This window comes from Halichoerus grypus, chromosome 10 (genome assembly GCF_964656455.1).
Source record: "Halichoerus grypus chromosome 10, mHalGry1.hap1.1, whole genome shotgun sequence".
In the NCBI taxonomy this organism is placed as follows: Eukaryota; Metazoa; Chordata; class Mammalia; order Carnivora; family Phocidae; genus Halichoerus; species Halichoerus grypus.
The window spans coordinates 46,009,717-46,027,241 of NC_135721.1; the positions used below are offsets into that span (position 1 = coordinate 46,009,717).

General features: G+C 37.6%; 1 protein-coding gene across 3 annotated transcripts in view; it reads left to right on the plus strand.

Annotated features, from left to right (window-relative positions):
• Window positions 1-3,264, plus strand: part of LRRTM4 (leucine rich repeat transmembrane neuronal 4) — a 695,061-nt gene extending 691,797 nt beyond the window's left edge. For all 3 annotated transcript variants that reach the window (XM_036099440.2, XM_036099441.2, XM_036099442.2), the window contains one exon: window positions 2,684-3,264. In XM_036099440.2, coding sequence (XP_035955333.1) covers window positions 2,684-2,905 — 222 coding nt within the window. In that variant the 3' untranslated portion in view covers window positions 2,906-3,264. The remainder of the gene's footprint in view (window positions 1-2,683) is intronic.
• Window positions 3,265-17,525: the final 14,261 nt, after the last annotated feature.

Genomic DNA, 17,525 nt, shown 5'->3' on the forward strand with positions numbered 1-17,525 from the left:
ACAAAACTGTTATGAAGCAACTTACCCTTGCTCATGATACACTCTAATGCTTTCTGTTCTAGTTAATTCCATTTTTAAAATGTTTATCTGGATTCATTAAATTGATTTTATAACCTACTAATGAGTTGTGATCATCCACCAAAAACATTGCTTTAATCTATATTTTTTAAAAATGTGAGGAGGTGACTTTTATCTTAATAAGCATAGAGGTGTTTAAAACACAATTCTCATGTAAACAGATAATGAATTTGTGTCAAAATTTTGCTTAACACACTAATGGGGATACCAGGAAGAAAACATAAGACCGAGTTTGAAGAACATTTGAGGGATTTATACAGTTTTATAGGAGGAATGGATTCTTAAAGTAAGGTGGCCAAGTTAGACATAAGATTGGTTAACTTCCTACAGAACAATTAACCCATAAGACCTTTGGGGGTTAACTTCACTACCAAATTATGAAATTATAACAACAATTTCTGCAGTTTAACCTAGAGAAAGAGTTTTATATAGTCTAGTCAGGAGACTGGCAACCTATCAGTTATTTTAACAAAGCATGTTACATGAATTGCTAATTAAATACAGAGTTATTGGGGCACCTGGGCGGCTCAGTCAGTTGAGCATCCAACTCTTAATTTCCACTCTGGTCATGATCCCAGGGTCGTGGGATCGAGCCCCCAGGTCGGCTCCCCACTCAGCGGGGAGTCTGCTTGAGATTCCCTCTCCCTCTGTCTCTGCCCCTTTCCTCTACCCCTTTTCCCCTCTTGCACATGCACGCGCACATTCTCTCTCTCACTCTTTCTCTCTCAATAAATAAAATCTTAAAAAAAAAAAAAGATGCAGAGTTATTAGCTAAGTTCATGCAAAGGCTAAAAGTGCCACAGTGTAACAGAGACAGCAATTTCAGGTGGTAACTGCCACCCCTTCCCCCTGTGGGACTAAAGGACTAAACGGAGAGGTTTGGAATTGTAAAATTACAAGCTCAGAGGAGGAGCTTTGTGGAGACACACCTCACATTTCTTTGGTGCTGGAGACTCGGAGGGGACATGTTGAGGAAGACTACACAATGGAATGGCCGGCTACTGTGGGAAGACGCTGCCGCAGCCAGTATGATGGGGCCTCGTTGGGGTAGCTCCCTGGAGCAGGAAGAATCAGAGAGGAAGCCCACCACAGAGAGTTCCCTCCATCTCCTCTAGTCTTGCCATCTCCCTCCAGTGGGCTCACTGTTCAAGTCTAACAGGGAGCAGCAGGTCAAGAGGCAATGTGGTCTGCAGAGCCCTAGCGTGGCGTCATAAAGCCAAGTACAGCAGTGCATTGGAGCGGAGAGACAAAAGTTTAAATTGCTCCAACTCTTGCCTGACAGGAGAGTGAAGTGTTTGCAGTTTTATCATCTGTGGACCATTGACCAAGAGTGTCAGATCAGATCTAGTGGGTTATGAGAAATGCTCTAGTGTGATATAAAGAATTAAGCAATCCTCATTTTCCTTTCTCTAAGCTTATGACACATTTTGCTTTATCGGAAATTTGTGGTTTAATTAAAAGCTGCACAGCATCAAAAGTACTGTAATTTGGGGCGCCCGGGGGACTCAGTTGGTTAAGCATTCGACTCTTGATTTTGGCTCAGGTCATAATCGAGCCCATGTTGGGCTCCATGCTGGGCGTAGAGCCTGCTTAAGATTCTCTCTCTCTCCCTCTGCCCCTCCTCCCTCACCCTCACTCTCTCTACCAAAAAAAAAAAACTAATTTTAATATTTTTAGCTTTTTCTATTAAAGGGATTTCTATAAATGATTATTCAGGTATATTATTCTAACATTAGACACATATCTGGCTTGTTAGCTTGAAATCAATAGCATTATATATTATGAACACAAGGATGTGTCCGCTTTCATGATTCTAGAGTTCTTTTGTTCAGAATTTATAGAATTGTTAGAAATAATCTATAGGACATTGTGATTATTTTTTAAAAATTTTAAGTAAAACATATATGTCCACAATAAAGAGTTCAATTATATATAAAGATATTTTAAAAGTAAAAACTCTACATACGTTTACATTTGTATTTACACAAAATGGATCACACTGCATATTCTTTTCACATTAATTTTCTCTTAATATCCTATCTTGCCATACTATAACAGATGGGCCCTCCCAAATCTTTGTATTATCTGTCTACAAGTGTATGAATTTACCTAATATATTTTAAAATTCCCTGTTGATGGGAATTTAGGTTGTTTTTAACTCTCTCTATGGCAATAGATAGAAAGATAGATGACCGGACTGAGCATAGAAAAATCTTTATGATTTTATATACAAAATGTGTATGAATGAATATTTGTATATGTGTATATGAATGTATGTGTGTATATACATATATACACACACACTTTATATAAAAGTATATGTAAAAAAGTATATACACACAACTATATATAAGATGCATATACAAGGTATATAAACACACACACACTTTGTACAGAAAATCATATATAAGGCTTATCTATCTGGACAAAACAATATCGAGTTAAATACTAGCAATCCTTATTTTGTTTTATGTTTATTAATAGCAGAATCAGTAGTTGATGCCTTAAAACAGCATCAACGAGTTCAGAGTAAAATCCCAGGAGTGTCCTCTTGTTACCCTTCCAGCGCCGCATTTTCGTAATGTCTTTCTCTTTCTCACACCAGATCCCGCACCACGTGAAGCCCTTGCCCTATTACAGCTACGAGCCGCCTGTGATCGGCTACTGCCAGGCTCACCAGCCGCTGCGCGTCCACAAGGGCTACGAAGCAGTGTCTCCGGAGCAGGACGAAACCCCCAGCCTGGAGCTCGGGCGCGACCACAGCTTCATCGCCACCATCGCCAGGTCGGCGGCGCCGGCCATTTATCTGGAGAGAATAACAAACTAATGGGAAAGCCAACTCCTCGTGGGGGACCTCGGCGTGGGGGGGAGGGGGGCTTCATCTTAAAGGAGAATGGGTGTCCACAGCTGCGCAAGCAAGCTGGCTCATCGTTCCTGCTAAAACACTTGAGGACGTAGAGGAATGGAAAAACGAAACTGCTGAGAGCGGGCAGAGGAAGCACCTGCAGCATAACCAGGAGAACTACAGAACTTTCTTTGCTTCAAAACATAAAACAAAAATGCTCCTGGATGTAAATAGTGAAAGTGTCGAGTTCTTATAAAAATAGATTTCACCCTAGCTACATATAGGTTTGTTTGTATATTTGCTTTTTCTACACTGCATGGTTCCTGGGCTGGAGAACCACAGGGTGGGTGGGGGGGACCTGGGGTGGGGGGGGGGGGAGTTGGGGAAACAAGACAGTTTTCCTTGTTAGGTGTGTGTAACTCTCACAGACTTGATTTCAATTGCTTTATTTCATTTTCCCTCTAAAATGCTGTTTGTTCCTATTTGGTTTGTTTTACTTTCATTTCTTTTTTTCCTGGTCAGTGATTCTGTTTCCAATTCTAAACATGGGCATTAAAGCTTATGTTGTACCAAAAGAAAATTTGCTTTACTACAGACCACAAAGAAACAAAGTTGACCACAGAGTTTGGCAAAACTACTGGAATGAAAATCCAGTAAAATCTGGGTGAATGATCCTTCAAGACACACGATGTACACAGTATGAAGAGTTTTGACTTTTTTTTTTTCCTACTGGCAGTCCTCATGTGAGTTTTCACTGTGTAAGAATTCTGAATGGGATCTGTACAGACCTCCAGTTGGAAAGACCAGCAGAAATCTTCTCATCTGGACACAGGCATATGAAGAACAATGGTCATGTGGTCAATGAATGAAACTGCCAAGTTGACAAATTTCTAAGTACAAGATAATGTATAACATTGCTTTTTAAATTAATTATCAATTAGCTTTTGTGTAGTTTTTATCAATAAAGGAAAATGTTGGAAAAATAAATATATTATTTTGTGGTTGATACACCACAGCCCACTTGATGTTGAGTACTTTATCTCTTTATTGTGAAATCCTTCTAGCCTGTGTCAGTTGGTATCTACCGAATGCCTTCTGTGTGTTCTATGATTAGGTGGGGAAACCCTACAAGGTGTAGAAAAGAAGAATGAGAGGTGACATATGCACTAACTCATTACACAGATTTTTTTTTGAAACATATGATATAACTCAAAAATTATATAACAACATGAGGAAAAGGTAAGTATCCATGGAAGGGTTAGAGGTTATATGATCTTTTAGGAGAAAAAGAACCGTGTGGAAATTATTACAATCTGAAAGAAGCATAATGATCACCCATTTTTTAAACAAAGGTGATAACTATGCAAATATCAGTTGAACGATTTTCACTTGACTTCCTTAGTGCTGTGATGCTGTATGTCAGCAATTTTTTCTGATTCACAATGGACATTATCCCAATCTAGCTAGAGGTCTGATTTGCCTAGTCCTATACTTAAAATGAAATTACAAAATTTTTGTCATCTTTATTAGGTCAGGTTTTGGATTCTGAAAAGTGCTAATATACAGTGGTACTAGTGGGATTTCTGAAGAACTAAGTTGACAGCTGCCATTCATTTAATTATAAATTCTACTAAAGTAATAATTAAAGAGCCTTGTGAATACTTCCATATCAAAGAAAAACTAGCATGGAGTATCTTCTCAAAGTAATTCTGTTTTACTACCATTTTAAATTATGCTTAAAGTTAAATTCTATCTTAATTGATAAAAATATTTGTCATATTAAAGAAAATTCAACCAAAGGAAGTTTTTCCACATTGGAACTCAGGGCTCTTGCTGTCAGATTCTGGTAACTTCCCTGTTAACATTTATAATATGGATTATATCTAGATATGTTCCTGAACCATTCAAGTAGAATGAATTGACTACGAGTTTCAAAGTTAAAGATAATTCTTTGGCATTGTGATTTTTCTCTTCAGAATTATTTAATAGATTGTAACAGAACAGTTTGAAGTGTCTGCCCAAATTATGAGGATTCTCTAACCTCTCCCACCTTCTCCATGTATCTAATGTCAGTCATGTATCCCATCTACCACCCCACCCCATCTTAGGTGATTTACTGGCGGTCATACCTGAAAAATTTTCGTCAAATTTGGCTTAAATCAACTGTTTTCTGTCTGTTTCTGTTTCTTACAGCCCCCCCCCAAAAAAGCCCTAAATCTATATCAGTCTTCATGTTACGTAAAACTGTTATATTTGGCCAACAGTTGCATCAAGTCTCACATGAATTAGGTAAGTGAACTGCTAGTGAAACGGGTAGCATTAAGAAGATGCTACACCCTCTGAATGTGAAAACTTTCACTTACATATGCTAGAAAAAGTTTACACTGAGCTTTGGAAATCTTTTGATGATGGACAAAAACAAAACAAACAAATGAAAACAAACAAAAAAAAGCTTGAGTAGGCTTAGAAAAGTCACTAGTTGAAAATTCAGGCTTAAGATGTCCATCAACAGATGAGTGGATAAAGAAGATGTGGTATATATATATACAATGGAATATTATGCAGCCATCAAAAGCAATGAAATCCTGCCATTTGCAACGACGTGGATGGAACTGGAGGGTGTTATGCTGAGCGAAATAAGTCAATCAGAGAAAGACATGTATCATATGATCTCACTGATATGAGGAATTCTTAATCTCAGGAAACAAACTGAAGTTTGCTGGAATGGTGGGGGGTGGGAGGGATGGGGTGGCTGGGTGATAGACATTGGGGAGGGTATGTGCCATGGTGAGCGCTGTGAATTGTGCAAGACTGTTGAATCACAGATCTGTACCTCTGAAACAAATAATACATTATATGTTAAAAAAAAGAAGAAGAAGATAGCAGGAGGGGAAGAATGAAGGGGGGCGAAATCGGAGGGGGAGATGAACCATGAGAGACGATGGACTCTGAAAAACAAACTGAGGGTTCTAGAGGGGAGGGGGATGGGAGGATGGGTTAGCCTGGTGATGGGTATTAAAGAGGGCACGTTCTGCATGGAGCACTGGGTTTTATACGCAACTAATGAATCATGGAACACTACATCAAAAACTAATGATGTAATGTATGGTGATTAACATAATAAAAAAATAAAATATAAAAAATAAATAAAAAGCCAAAAAAAAAAAGAAAGAAAATTCAGGCTTTATATTATGTGAGAGGTCGCATCAGTTTTCAGAGAAAACAACATTGAAAAAAACATAATGATATTTCCAGAGAGGACTTGGAATCAAATATTAGATTATTAAGCCTTAGAATGCAAAAGTCAATCATGTCTGTGCTGAAAGTCTGTTATAACCAAGGAGGATACAAAGCTTAAGGTAGTCACGATTCAGGTTATTGTCTGGGCCCTTTAACCAGAGGCTGCAAATTTGTCTATGCAGTTCACTTCTATCACCATTTCTGGTTTATTCAAGTGCTTTGCTATGCAAACTGCCCCAGAATCCCCCTTCTCCCGAAGAGTTTAAATTGTGACCCTATTAGAAGGTACTATCCAGTGAGTCCCAATAGCACACATGGTATCCTCCTAATGTGCAGGGGAAGAAATATATCACACATCTGCAGGCCTTTTGAAATTCTGGTTACTCTGGGTCTAACTAATATTAAGATTTTTCACTGTCTTCTAAAAGTCAGGAATTATTTTGACTCATTTTTCATGTTGAAATATTAAAGACATCTCCTAAAGAAAGTTATGCTTTATTTCAAGACTGGCCTAATTATTAATTTGATTTTATACTATAATTTTTATTGAACCTCCAAAAGATTTGCAGGTTGAGGAGTATCATGGAGTATTTATAGAGGAAGGACATTAAAACAGTGTCTAATAAGAATGGGGAATGTGACAGATGCAGATTAGAAGAATCAATTATTCAAAAATTCTGATTAACTTTTTTTCATAAACATTTTTAGTAATGCTGAGTTTGCTTTTACTTATTGTATCATGCAATAGGGAGACACCTAGACTCGGAAGCTTGACTGATATAGGTATAAGTGTACCTTATACATACACATTAAATTTTCACTGGCCTGCCTGCTGTACTTTTATCAGATATGGCAGATCTGCACTCCAAAGTGATCCATGCCATGAAACTGAGAAAGGGGAGAAAGTGTAGTATCCCAACTGTAAACCTTTACATTTTATGAGTAATCAGTGCATGTGGGTTAAATTTGGGAATTTTGGTCGACAGATAGTTTAACATTACTCAGTGTAATGAGCCTGCCAAAGAAAAACACATCATAGAAATGTCCCAAATAAGGAATGTTATTGTTTGAAATCTAAGGTTAACTGGTCAAACCACACCTGGAATTTAGTATCAATGTCACATCTTCAAGGGGACACCTACAAGCGTAGCAACCAGGATATTTAAAGTTATGCAATCCATAGCATATGTCCTTGCTTAATGAAGAATTGAAAGCAGGACCATTCATTTAGTAAAGGTAATAAAGCATTACAGATCATCAAGCAGTAAGGAGAAGCAAAGAGAAGCAGATCCACTCTGCTCTACAGGCCCGATGACAGCCACACAGTATTGCTGGTAATCGATTTTTTAACTGAGGAATCCAAGACTCTTGTGGCGATAACTTGTTCGGGTCCTTGTCTCCACCTCTGCACCTTCCTTATCTCTGAAACCACATGGACTCTCATGCAGGCATATTTGCCATGCCCCATGTTATATAACCTTTAATTGCTTTTATTTTTATTTTATTTTTTTAAAAGATTTTATTTATTTATTTGACAGAAAGAGACACAGCGAGAAGGGAACACAAGCAGGGGGAGTGGGAGAGGGAGAAGCAGACTTCCTGCTGAGCAAGGAGCCCAATGCAGGGCTCAATCTCAGGACCCTGGGATCATGACCTGAGCCAAAGGCAGACGACCAACGACTGAGCCACCCAGGTGCCCCCCTTTAACCGCTTTTAATTCAGAAGTTCATAACCAGTCCAAGTTCAGAAACTCGGTTATCTCGCAGTGAGTCTAAGTTTTAATTTCATTCAGTCCAAGTACAGACCTGTACTGACATGGCCTCAGCATTGTTATGTAACACAATTCTGTTACTGCCTCCTAGTTTGTTCCCTGGAATTCAGAGTTCCTCCTGCCTTGATACATCTCTAGGATCCTGGTCCTCTGAGGCTGAGCACCGTGTGTCTCTTGCCTCTATAACCAGGCACCTGATTTCTGCCTCTGAATCCCAGTCATTTGTTCCCAAGCCTGCTTTGCAGACCTCTAAAGGACCTCGTCATTCAAACACCCAATGTACCTGCTAGGCCAGCCTTGGCTTCTACTTGTAGTCCCTCCTGGTGGGGTCTCTACCCTCTTGGTATGTCACTCCACCTGCTAACTACTCAACTTCCCCTCCTCTGTTGTGGAGCTTGCACTATTCCAGGGGTATAGTCCGGTTTCCAAAAAAAGTGTCCATTCTACTTGATTGAGATCTGAGTCTCCATTCTGATTCTAATATGCAAGATCAATGGTTCTCAGGTTCTCAAATGTCAGCATGTATAACAATTACCTGAAAGGCTTTTTAAAACAGATTGGTGGGCTCCAGTGCAGTAGGTCTGGGGTGGGGTCTGAGAATTTCCCTTCTATTAAGTCCCCAGGTCATGGTGATGTTGCTGCTCTGTGGACCACATTTTGCGAACCATTGCCATAAAGCAGAGAGATTTACATCTCTATAGGTTGATGACCCAGACTGTAGAATTGATTAAAAACAAGTTGAGGCATTATACAAGCACACAATATGAGAAGCCCGGGACTTTATGTGAAGAGCATTTTCTACAATGGGCTGTGTAACACTAACAGAACATCTGTGAAAGCAAAGAAGCAAAAAATGAACAGCAGCAACAACCACAACAAGAAAAGAGGTTTCCATGATCATATTAAATTCAGAAGATGTTCCATATGACAAAGTCTTCCTTTGGAAATTCACAAGGCATTTTAACATTTAAAGGATATCAGAAATACTATAGTCAAGAAACCCACTTTGTTTAACCCTGGGTTTTCTAAACGTATTCAAAACAATACCCTTCCTCAATTTTCTAATAACAAAATTCGGCAGAACTAATATTCTCTAGGAACTGACTTGAGAAATGTTGATTTAAAGAATGCTCTTCCTTTGTCCATCAACAAAAGCATGTACCTGAGCAAATAGCTATCTATCTCTATGTTTACAAATGACATAATGTACTTTTGCTTCTGAGATGCACAGTGACTTTTTTTTCATCAAAGACCTAATATATTTAAATCTCTCCAAGAAAGCAAATGTCAAATCAACTGAATTAAATGTGAGTAATTAAAATGATAAGAACCTGGCATCATGAATAGAAAATAGATCTCTTCATATATGACATTCCTCTTCCCTTGGAGATTAGGCCCATTGTTTCTACTGTATGTGACATTGTAAAATCATAATAAATCACCAAAGAGTGCACAGAAATGTGGGCAGTCTTTATTATCCGAGCTGACAAGTTCCTGATCAGTCACAGGCCTCAGGTGATGTCATTCATTCATCTGTACTTTGGCCAGAGGCTCCCCTCAGACAGGGAGTGAGAATGCAGGTGGGAAGGGGAGATGAGAGAACCAAACATGGACTTTGGCTCATCCTCTCCAAGTCATTTCCTTACAAGAGCCAGGCAATTGATTAAAATGTGTTAAAATGGATTTTAGACTTCCAATACTCATTATTGTTTGTTTTTCAAAATGATGTAAGAATAAAAATGCATAGAAATAAGGTCAGACATGAGCTCAGATTTTGTATGCATTAAGAGACCTACCCTAATAGAAATAATGGATGAACTATATGCTGACTTCCCTGGAATCAAAAATATTCATATTATTCAAATTCTTGAGCTTGATTGTACCACTTTAGGGAGAGTTCCACTTGATTTCAGAGAATGGAGGGAATCTGATGGACCATGACTGAGGTGGTACTTAGTCAGGAAACTATTATTCTGCTCAGGCTGCCATAACAAAATGAGAAACTTATTTTCTCACAGTTCTGGAGACTGGAAAGTCCAAGATCAAGATTCCAACAGTTTGGTTTCTCCTGAGACCTCTCTTCCTGGTCTGTAGATGGCCACCTTCTCATTGTATCTTCACACAGCAGGAAAAGAAAGTGGACTCTAGTGTCTCCTCTTGTAAAGACACTAATCCTATTAGATCAGGGCCCCACATTTATGACCTCGTTTAGCCTTAATTACCTCCTTCTAGCCCCTATCTCAAATACCATTGCATTATGGGTTAAGGGTTCAGCAGACAGGAAACCAACCAACCAAACAAACAAACCAACAAACAAAACCAGCTGCAGGATACTTACTAGAATAATCCAAATGATTTTATATAGAAAAAAAATACATAAAGAAAAGAGCCAGTTTATTCTAGCAGGAGAATGCTTGAGGGAAAAGCAGGTTAGTTGGGATTCTGAATGGGCCTGAACTCTAAATATATTTATAAGGAGAGATTATATGGTTTACGTTGTTTGAGTCACATGGAGAATTAAAATCTCTCTTAATAAGGCCATCGAGGAAGTTAATTAACTAAGTTTTATACAGAATTTTAGTGTTTTTAAGGAGATCTATTACTTAGAAGAAAACATTTCCCAAACTGGTTTTATGCTAGTCCCGTGATGTGCTTTGCATAAAAGGGTTCCAAGGTCAAGTAACCCTAAGGGAAATCTGCATTTTTTATCCAACCTCTCAGATAGTCTCAGTGCTCATTAATATATTAAAAGCTTTTAAAACTCCTGTAGTAAAGAAGCTATTTGAATTCAGCATTTCCCAATATTATTGGATTGTGGAATAGTCTCCACTGAAATACCAGCTACTGAGAACCTATAGGGCTGGTTTTCTGCAGAATACATTTAGGAACACATTGTATGTTTAATGAAGGGCTATATGATGTAGAGTCACCTAGGGAGGAGAAATAGGAACATTCAGTGCGGGTATAGATTTCTAATACCTACAAATGTAACTTTCTGGAATATCTTTCACTCTAAGAAAGAAGTATTTAATTTTTCATCAAAAGTAAATATTTAGAGCTTCTGATCAGAGTATATTATGCAAAACAATTCATAGAGCACCAATTTGTACATAAGCAGAGTATCTTAGTTCTCAATATTTTATCATAGTTTGAACAAAACTGAGACACTGTGTTTACTTACATTTTGAAATTCACCTAGAGTATGATGAGTCTATAGAGTATTGAGATCTTGGAACTCATAACAAAATGGTGGAATAAACCAGAGAACTTTAGAATAAAGAAGAGATTCAGGTAGGACAAAACTTTCCTGTCTTCACTGATTGAGATGATTGGAGTGTAATTGGGAGTGTGCTTTCTCTTTTTTCCAGATGCTAAAAAATCAGGATGGATAGTATAAGATGTCAGCTTTTATTTAAATGCATGCATTCATTCAATAAGTATTTATAATATGCCAGCATTATTATATACCAGCCACTCCTCTTGTGCTATTAGAGATTATAGTATCTCCAAGGATATTTTACAGACAAGAAAATTAGCTATTATAGTCTATGACAAAAATGCTATAATAATGAAGAACTAGGTATAATTGAAACCCATCCTAGAGGGACATAATACCACATCAAATGTTGGTAAGATGGAAAGAATATTCCAAGGAGCTCAACAGTCAACCCAAAGTGAGAAGGATATGAATGAAACCAGATTACAGTGAGCGAGGGAAGAAGTAGTACACAGTGAGTTGGAGAGGTAGCCAGAGACCATGAAAGGAGAATCAAAAAGATTATCCAGAAAAATATCCAGGTAACAGGAATTATAGATTTTATTTAAGCCAAGGAAAGAGAGAATTTTCCAATTTTGGCAAATAACCAAAGAGCCTGTCTTGGCAAGTAGTGAAAACTTGTCACCAGAAGTATCAGCATGGATGTCTGATGTCCAACTGCAGAACTAGTGTACAAAATGGTTTCTGTCAGTTAGGAGTTGTGGACTGGATGACACCTTGATTCCTTCTACCTCTAAGATCTTATGATTCTGTACATTGTCCATTAGAGGTTAAATGATATAAATTCCCAGAACCCCAAACTGTGTGATGACTTTCAAAACTTGAGATGAAAAACACATCTTGCAGTTCATCTTTTCAGTTTCAATTTCTACCAATTTCTAATTTGTATGCAGTTATGGTAGACAGGTTAGATATAATAAAACACATATTGTCAAACTTTCCAGTCTCTAAATTAAAATATTGAACTAGGGAATTTCTATTGTACTAATTTTTAATTGCCTATGAACTACTCAAGTGTTTGAAAAGATTCTGGAGCCCTACATATAGTAGGTAACCAACAAATGTTTCTTAGAAAATGAATGAATAAGGGGCGCCTGGGTGGCTCAGTTGGTTAAGCATCTGATTCTTGGTTTTGGCTCAGGTCATGATCTCAGGGTCCTGGGATGGAGTGAGCAGGAGCATGGCTCTGCACTCAGCAGAAAGTCTGCTGGAGATTCCGTCTCCCTCATCCCCTCCGCCCGTAAGGCACAGACAAGCACTCACTCTCCCTCTCTCTCTCAAATAAATAAATAAAATAAATCCATGGTATAATTCTCATGTTTGAAATTAGTGTGAAGATACTATTTCTGAATATACATCTTATTAATTTTCTAGCTGCAGAATACATTCCAATAGTTGTTCCATGGAAGGTTTTTACTCCAAGAACAATCCAAGGACAGTCCAAGACCTTGTCTAACAGAAAGAGAATGATTGAGAAGCCTCGTGATTTCTACCTTTTAGGAGATATTTATGTGTGTAACGAGTTCTAAAAGAATCTTCTCAGGTCAAAAAAATTAAAGTGTCCAATTTGTCATTAATATTCACAACCCCTCCACACACACACACACACACACTTTAAAATGTTGACAAAGAGTTAAGATGAGCTGTGTTGTTTATATAACAAGGGTGAAACAAACTAGATTAGGTCCAGAAAGACTATCAGAAAGATGAACTCCATTTTGATATTTAACTGCTAATAGCTTTGAAGTTCCAGCCTCCCCTTTTCCCTTCTGCCCCACACCTGAGCAAGCTGGTAAGAAAGCCTGAGTGCTTCCTTCCTTGGAGTCAATGAGAAGTTCAAACTATGTAAGCCCCAGCCTATACACAGAAACTCACACCCCAGCCCCACCCTGTAGCTACCATAAATCCCAAGCTAGTCTTCTTTCCCTGCTCTCTCAAGGCCATTTTTTAAAAAAAGATTTTTATTTATTTGAGAGAGAGCGAGAGAGCAGAAGCAGGGGGAGGGACAGAGGGCAGAGGGAGAAGCAGACTCCCTGCTGAGCAGGGAGCCCGACACGGGGCTCCATCCCAGGACCCTGGGATCATGACCTGAGCAAAAGGTAGACCCTTAACCGACTGAGCCATTCAGGTGCCCCTCTCAAGACCATTTTGAATCTGCTTGGGAGCCTGCCCTTTGGACCCTCATATACATGAGTAACAAACCTTGTCTACCCTCTTGGTGCCTGTGAGGTACCATCAGTTTTAACATCCAAACCAAAGCAAAAACCCAAACAGAATGAGCATTGTCTGCAGGTTATGAAGACTTCTGGACCCTTCCTAGGACCCAAAAATTATCTGACTAATATTTAATACAAATTCCTATAACAACAGCACTTAGTAATGGTCATGCTTTTTTATACAGTATATTACATAATCAATATTTTTCTCCCTTCATAAGGATGATTCTCATCTGTCTCCCTCCTTTATTCCTCATTGGTAAACTTACATGTCTGAACTAATATACTTAAATCTTCCTTTTCTTGGCAGGTAAACAAATTAATGGACATATACATGGACCAAGGAAGCCTGCCTTTGCAAATTTGCAACAATCTATCAACTAACCAAACAAAATATTCTACTCTCTGTATAGAAATATATCAAATGTTGACTAGCTGCTTCATGGATAAAGTAATTTTCCTTTTCAAGTATATATTTTTTAAAGTCCTTGATGACTCACCTAGCTCTCATATGTTCCCCAGAGTACTGTGGTAGAGATGATGCCATGTGTTCACCATATAATTTTCCTCTCTTGTAGAGCACTGAAGGACTACTGTGGTTAGATTTGATACAATGATTGGGTTCTTGTCAGTATAAAAGTGCGTGGAAGTGATCTGTTACTTGGAGCCTAAGGCAGTTAAGAAAAGGTGGGAATTCATTTTCTTTCTTTCCTGTCCATATAGCTGGTGGAAAGATCCTGACTTCCTGAGTTACCATTAAGGCAAAGGTTCCAAATAGAGCCTGCAGAACACACCCAACAATGCTGGTAACTCAAATCTTGTGCAAAGCCACTGAAATTTCAAGATTCTGTGACTACTACAAAGCTTAGCTTACTATGGCTAATACCAGTACCTGAATGTCCATAAACAATAATTACTTTATCAGGTAAATACAAGGAGCTCTCTATGACCCAGAAATGTCTTTAGCAGATTACTTTAGTATCAAATGAGACAAATCCTAAATATTTGCATCCACCAATGTAGTATTTTTAAATGTTCTTTTTTATAACAATTCTTTTTTTTTCCTACCCTCAAAAATCTCTTGATTTTGAGGGTAGAAAATCGCTTACACATCCTGTGGTCATCCTTTTTTCCTCAATTGTCCAGGTTTTTTTTTAAAGCTCTTTGTCTTTTTAAATCTATCTTCCATATTACCTTTTCAAAGAATACCTTGCCTTTTAGAATCTACCTTCTTAATATGAGTACATCAAAGGAAGCAGGACATAGGTACCCTTGCCATGGCATTAGAAATTGTCCCCAGAACAATCACAGAACTTGTTTAATAATGTATCCTTGAAAGTAAGATAAATTACTTTGCCTGGAGTATGTCTTTAATTTGTATGTGTCTATTCTCAAGATCTTATTACTTATTTCAAAGAGCAAGGTAAATTGCCTGCATGTATGCTAATGAACTAGCTATTTGAAATCATAACTTCTTTACAATCAAGGTTGCTGGATCCCTCAGGATTTGAAGTATTCTTACTGGCTAAGTGTGGCTTTATCTTACTCCCTATGCAGAAATTTGGGAATTATTGACTAGCTACTGCATGGATGAAGTAATCTTCCTTTTCAAGTGTATGTTTTTTGTGAAAATATATTGTCCGGCTTGTATAACCCTTCAATTTCAATCCCTTTTTAACAGAGAGCAGTACAAATACATAAAAATGTGAAACATCAGCCCAAATATTAATGTGATTTCTTAAAGGTGTGGATAAGCAAATAATAAAATATAATGCTCTGCTTAGTTATATGGCAACTACTTAATTATATGGCAACTACTTAAATCGTCTTTAATTTGGTTCTAAAGAGTTGCTTTCCAAAGCTAGAATTACAGATGCTTTGTAAATTGTGGTGTTTGTTGAGACACATACATTTGGGTATTGCAAATGTGGAAGCAATTTTTAAAGATATGACTTCTCCTATACCTTTTTAGATTGAATCGCAAATCAGTGATAGTCTTTCTGTTGATCAAGGTTATACTTTATTTAAATTGAGATTCTGAGAGCTAAAATAGATTCCTATTGAATGCTCTCTTTTATTCCTCTACCTGCTATTTATTTGTATTGTTTATTTGGTACTTAATCAGATACCAGTTTATAGACCTCTTTTATTACTGTCTTAGATTTGTATTAATTCTATATTTTTATGCAGCATTATTTGTTACTCTTGATTCTCTACCTAAAGTTTAAACTCTTAGAGAACAGGATCTTTTTACCATATAAAACCTTTTACATAGCAAAATGTCCCTAAAAACTGTTTCATGAAATATACAGCTAGTAACCAACCCCCCTTTTTATATAGTTCTATAAGCCTATATATAGATTGTTGCACCCAGAATGTATGGAGAACCCAGAATGTACATACCCACAAGCCCATGTACATAATAATCATGAATAGGTTGTAATGTCAAGAATATTAGCTAAAATCTTAGAATTTGTTGGACCAAGGCAAGCAATGGTGGCAGCAATTAAAGCTACCCCTTGTTTTAATGATACAAAGAATATCTAAATATTTAAGCATCAAGTCATTGAGTGGGTTATAAAAATTTTTGTCAATGAAGAAGCAGGCCAAAATGGCTAAGAGATAGGAATTAATCCAGGAGGACCTGGCCACAATGGGAAGCAGGTTATCTCATCTCACATTGTTTGCTTCACAGAGCCTAGTAACAGGGGAATTCAGTAACCTGCGATGGTCTACCAGCTGTCAGTTGGCTGGTGAAATGACAAATGTCTTAATGAGAGAAAGATAATTTTCCATGGTACCCGTGACAAAGTTGTGCTTCCCCTGCTACAAAGTTCATAGTAATTGACTGGCTGATTAGCATTTAGAAAGGACAGCCTCGCAAATTTTTATTTTTAAGATTGAAATAAACTTTATTGATTGCCTTCTAAGTAACAGAGAAGACTTTGAAATCCTGTTTTTTGCTTACTAAGATCTTTCTTTTTTTCCTCTCTAGAAATGACTAGAAATTTATCTTTAACCAAATTCTTAGATTTTAACCGTGGCTGTGTATAGTAAAAATATGTAGAAATGGCTGAGTCCTACGGAGGGCCACAAATACCAGTTGAGCAACAGGGAATTAAGTTCTCCATCAATAATGACCTCTCATGAGGACTCCACCAATACTCAAAACATAATGCTTTACAGATAACCATCTTGATCAGGTTCACTGCCACCATGGATGTGGGATTATTCACATCACAACAATTACAAACAAGCAAGAAGCAGACACCAAGAAGCAGGTTGGTGACTACTAATGTGGAGATGACACACCACTCCCTGGTTTCCTCTCTACACAGTCAGCCTAAAATTTGGGATGAGAAAATAGTGTGTGTTTGGGGGAGGCGGGAGGAGGGAGGTTAAACTTTTAATTATATGTGCAATTGACTTTTTTAATGGACTGGACTTTCTTTTAATAACCATAGGTATAACTATGCAATTGGGTCAAAATATCACTAACAGGGTCAATTGCTCAAGAGGAAAAGTGCTTTCAATTGTTAGCAGTTTGGGAAAATAAAATCATTTCATGTTTAAACCACAAAGATAAAACATACACATATATTATTATATTTGGTCCTGGACCTTCTAGTCAATTTCATTAAATTATGTCTTCATTGGTATCAAAAAACCAGCCTATTTGAATCATTGTAGCTTTATTGTAAGAAATATGTGTGCATTCTCATCATCATTAATATTTTTTTGAAATACATTTCAGGCCAGAGGTTCTCAAAGTGTAGTTTGAGAACTACAGCAGCATCAGCATCACCTGGAAACGTGTTGGAAATGCAAATTCTCGGGTCCCACCTACCAAATCTGCTGAAATAGAAATTCTGGGAATGAAGCCTACCAACCTGTGTTTTGACAAGTCTTCCAGGTGATTCTGATGCACTTTTAAGTATGAGAATCACTGGTCTAGTCTATTTTTCTGCTTATTTTGGCTATTTTCTGCTTGTTTATTCATTAACATTCACCTTCATGTTAATGATAAAACTACTTTGTATATTCTTAGGAGAGACTAGGTTATGTTGCATTAACAAAAAAATCCTCAAATCTCAGTGG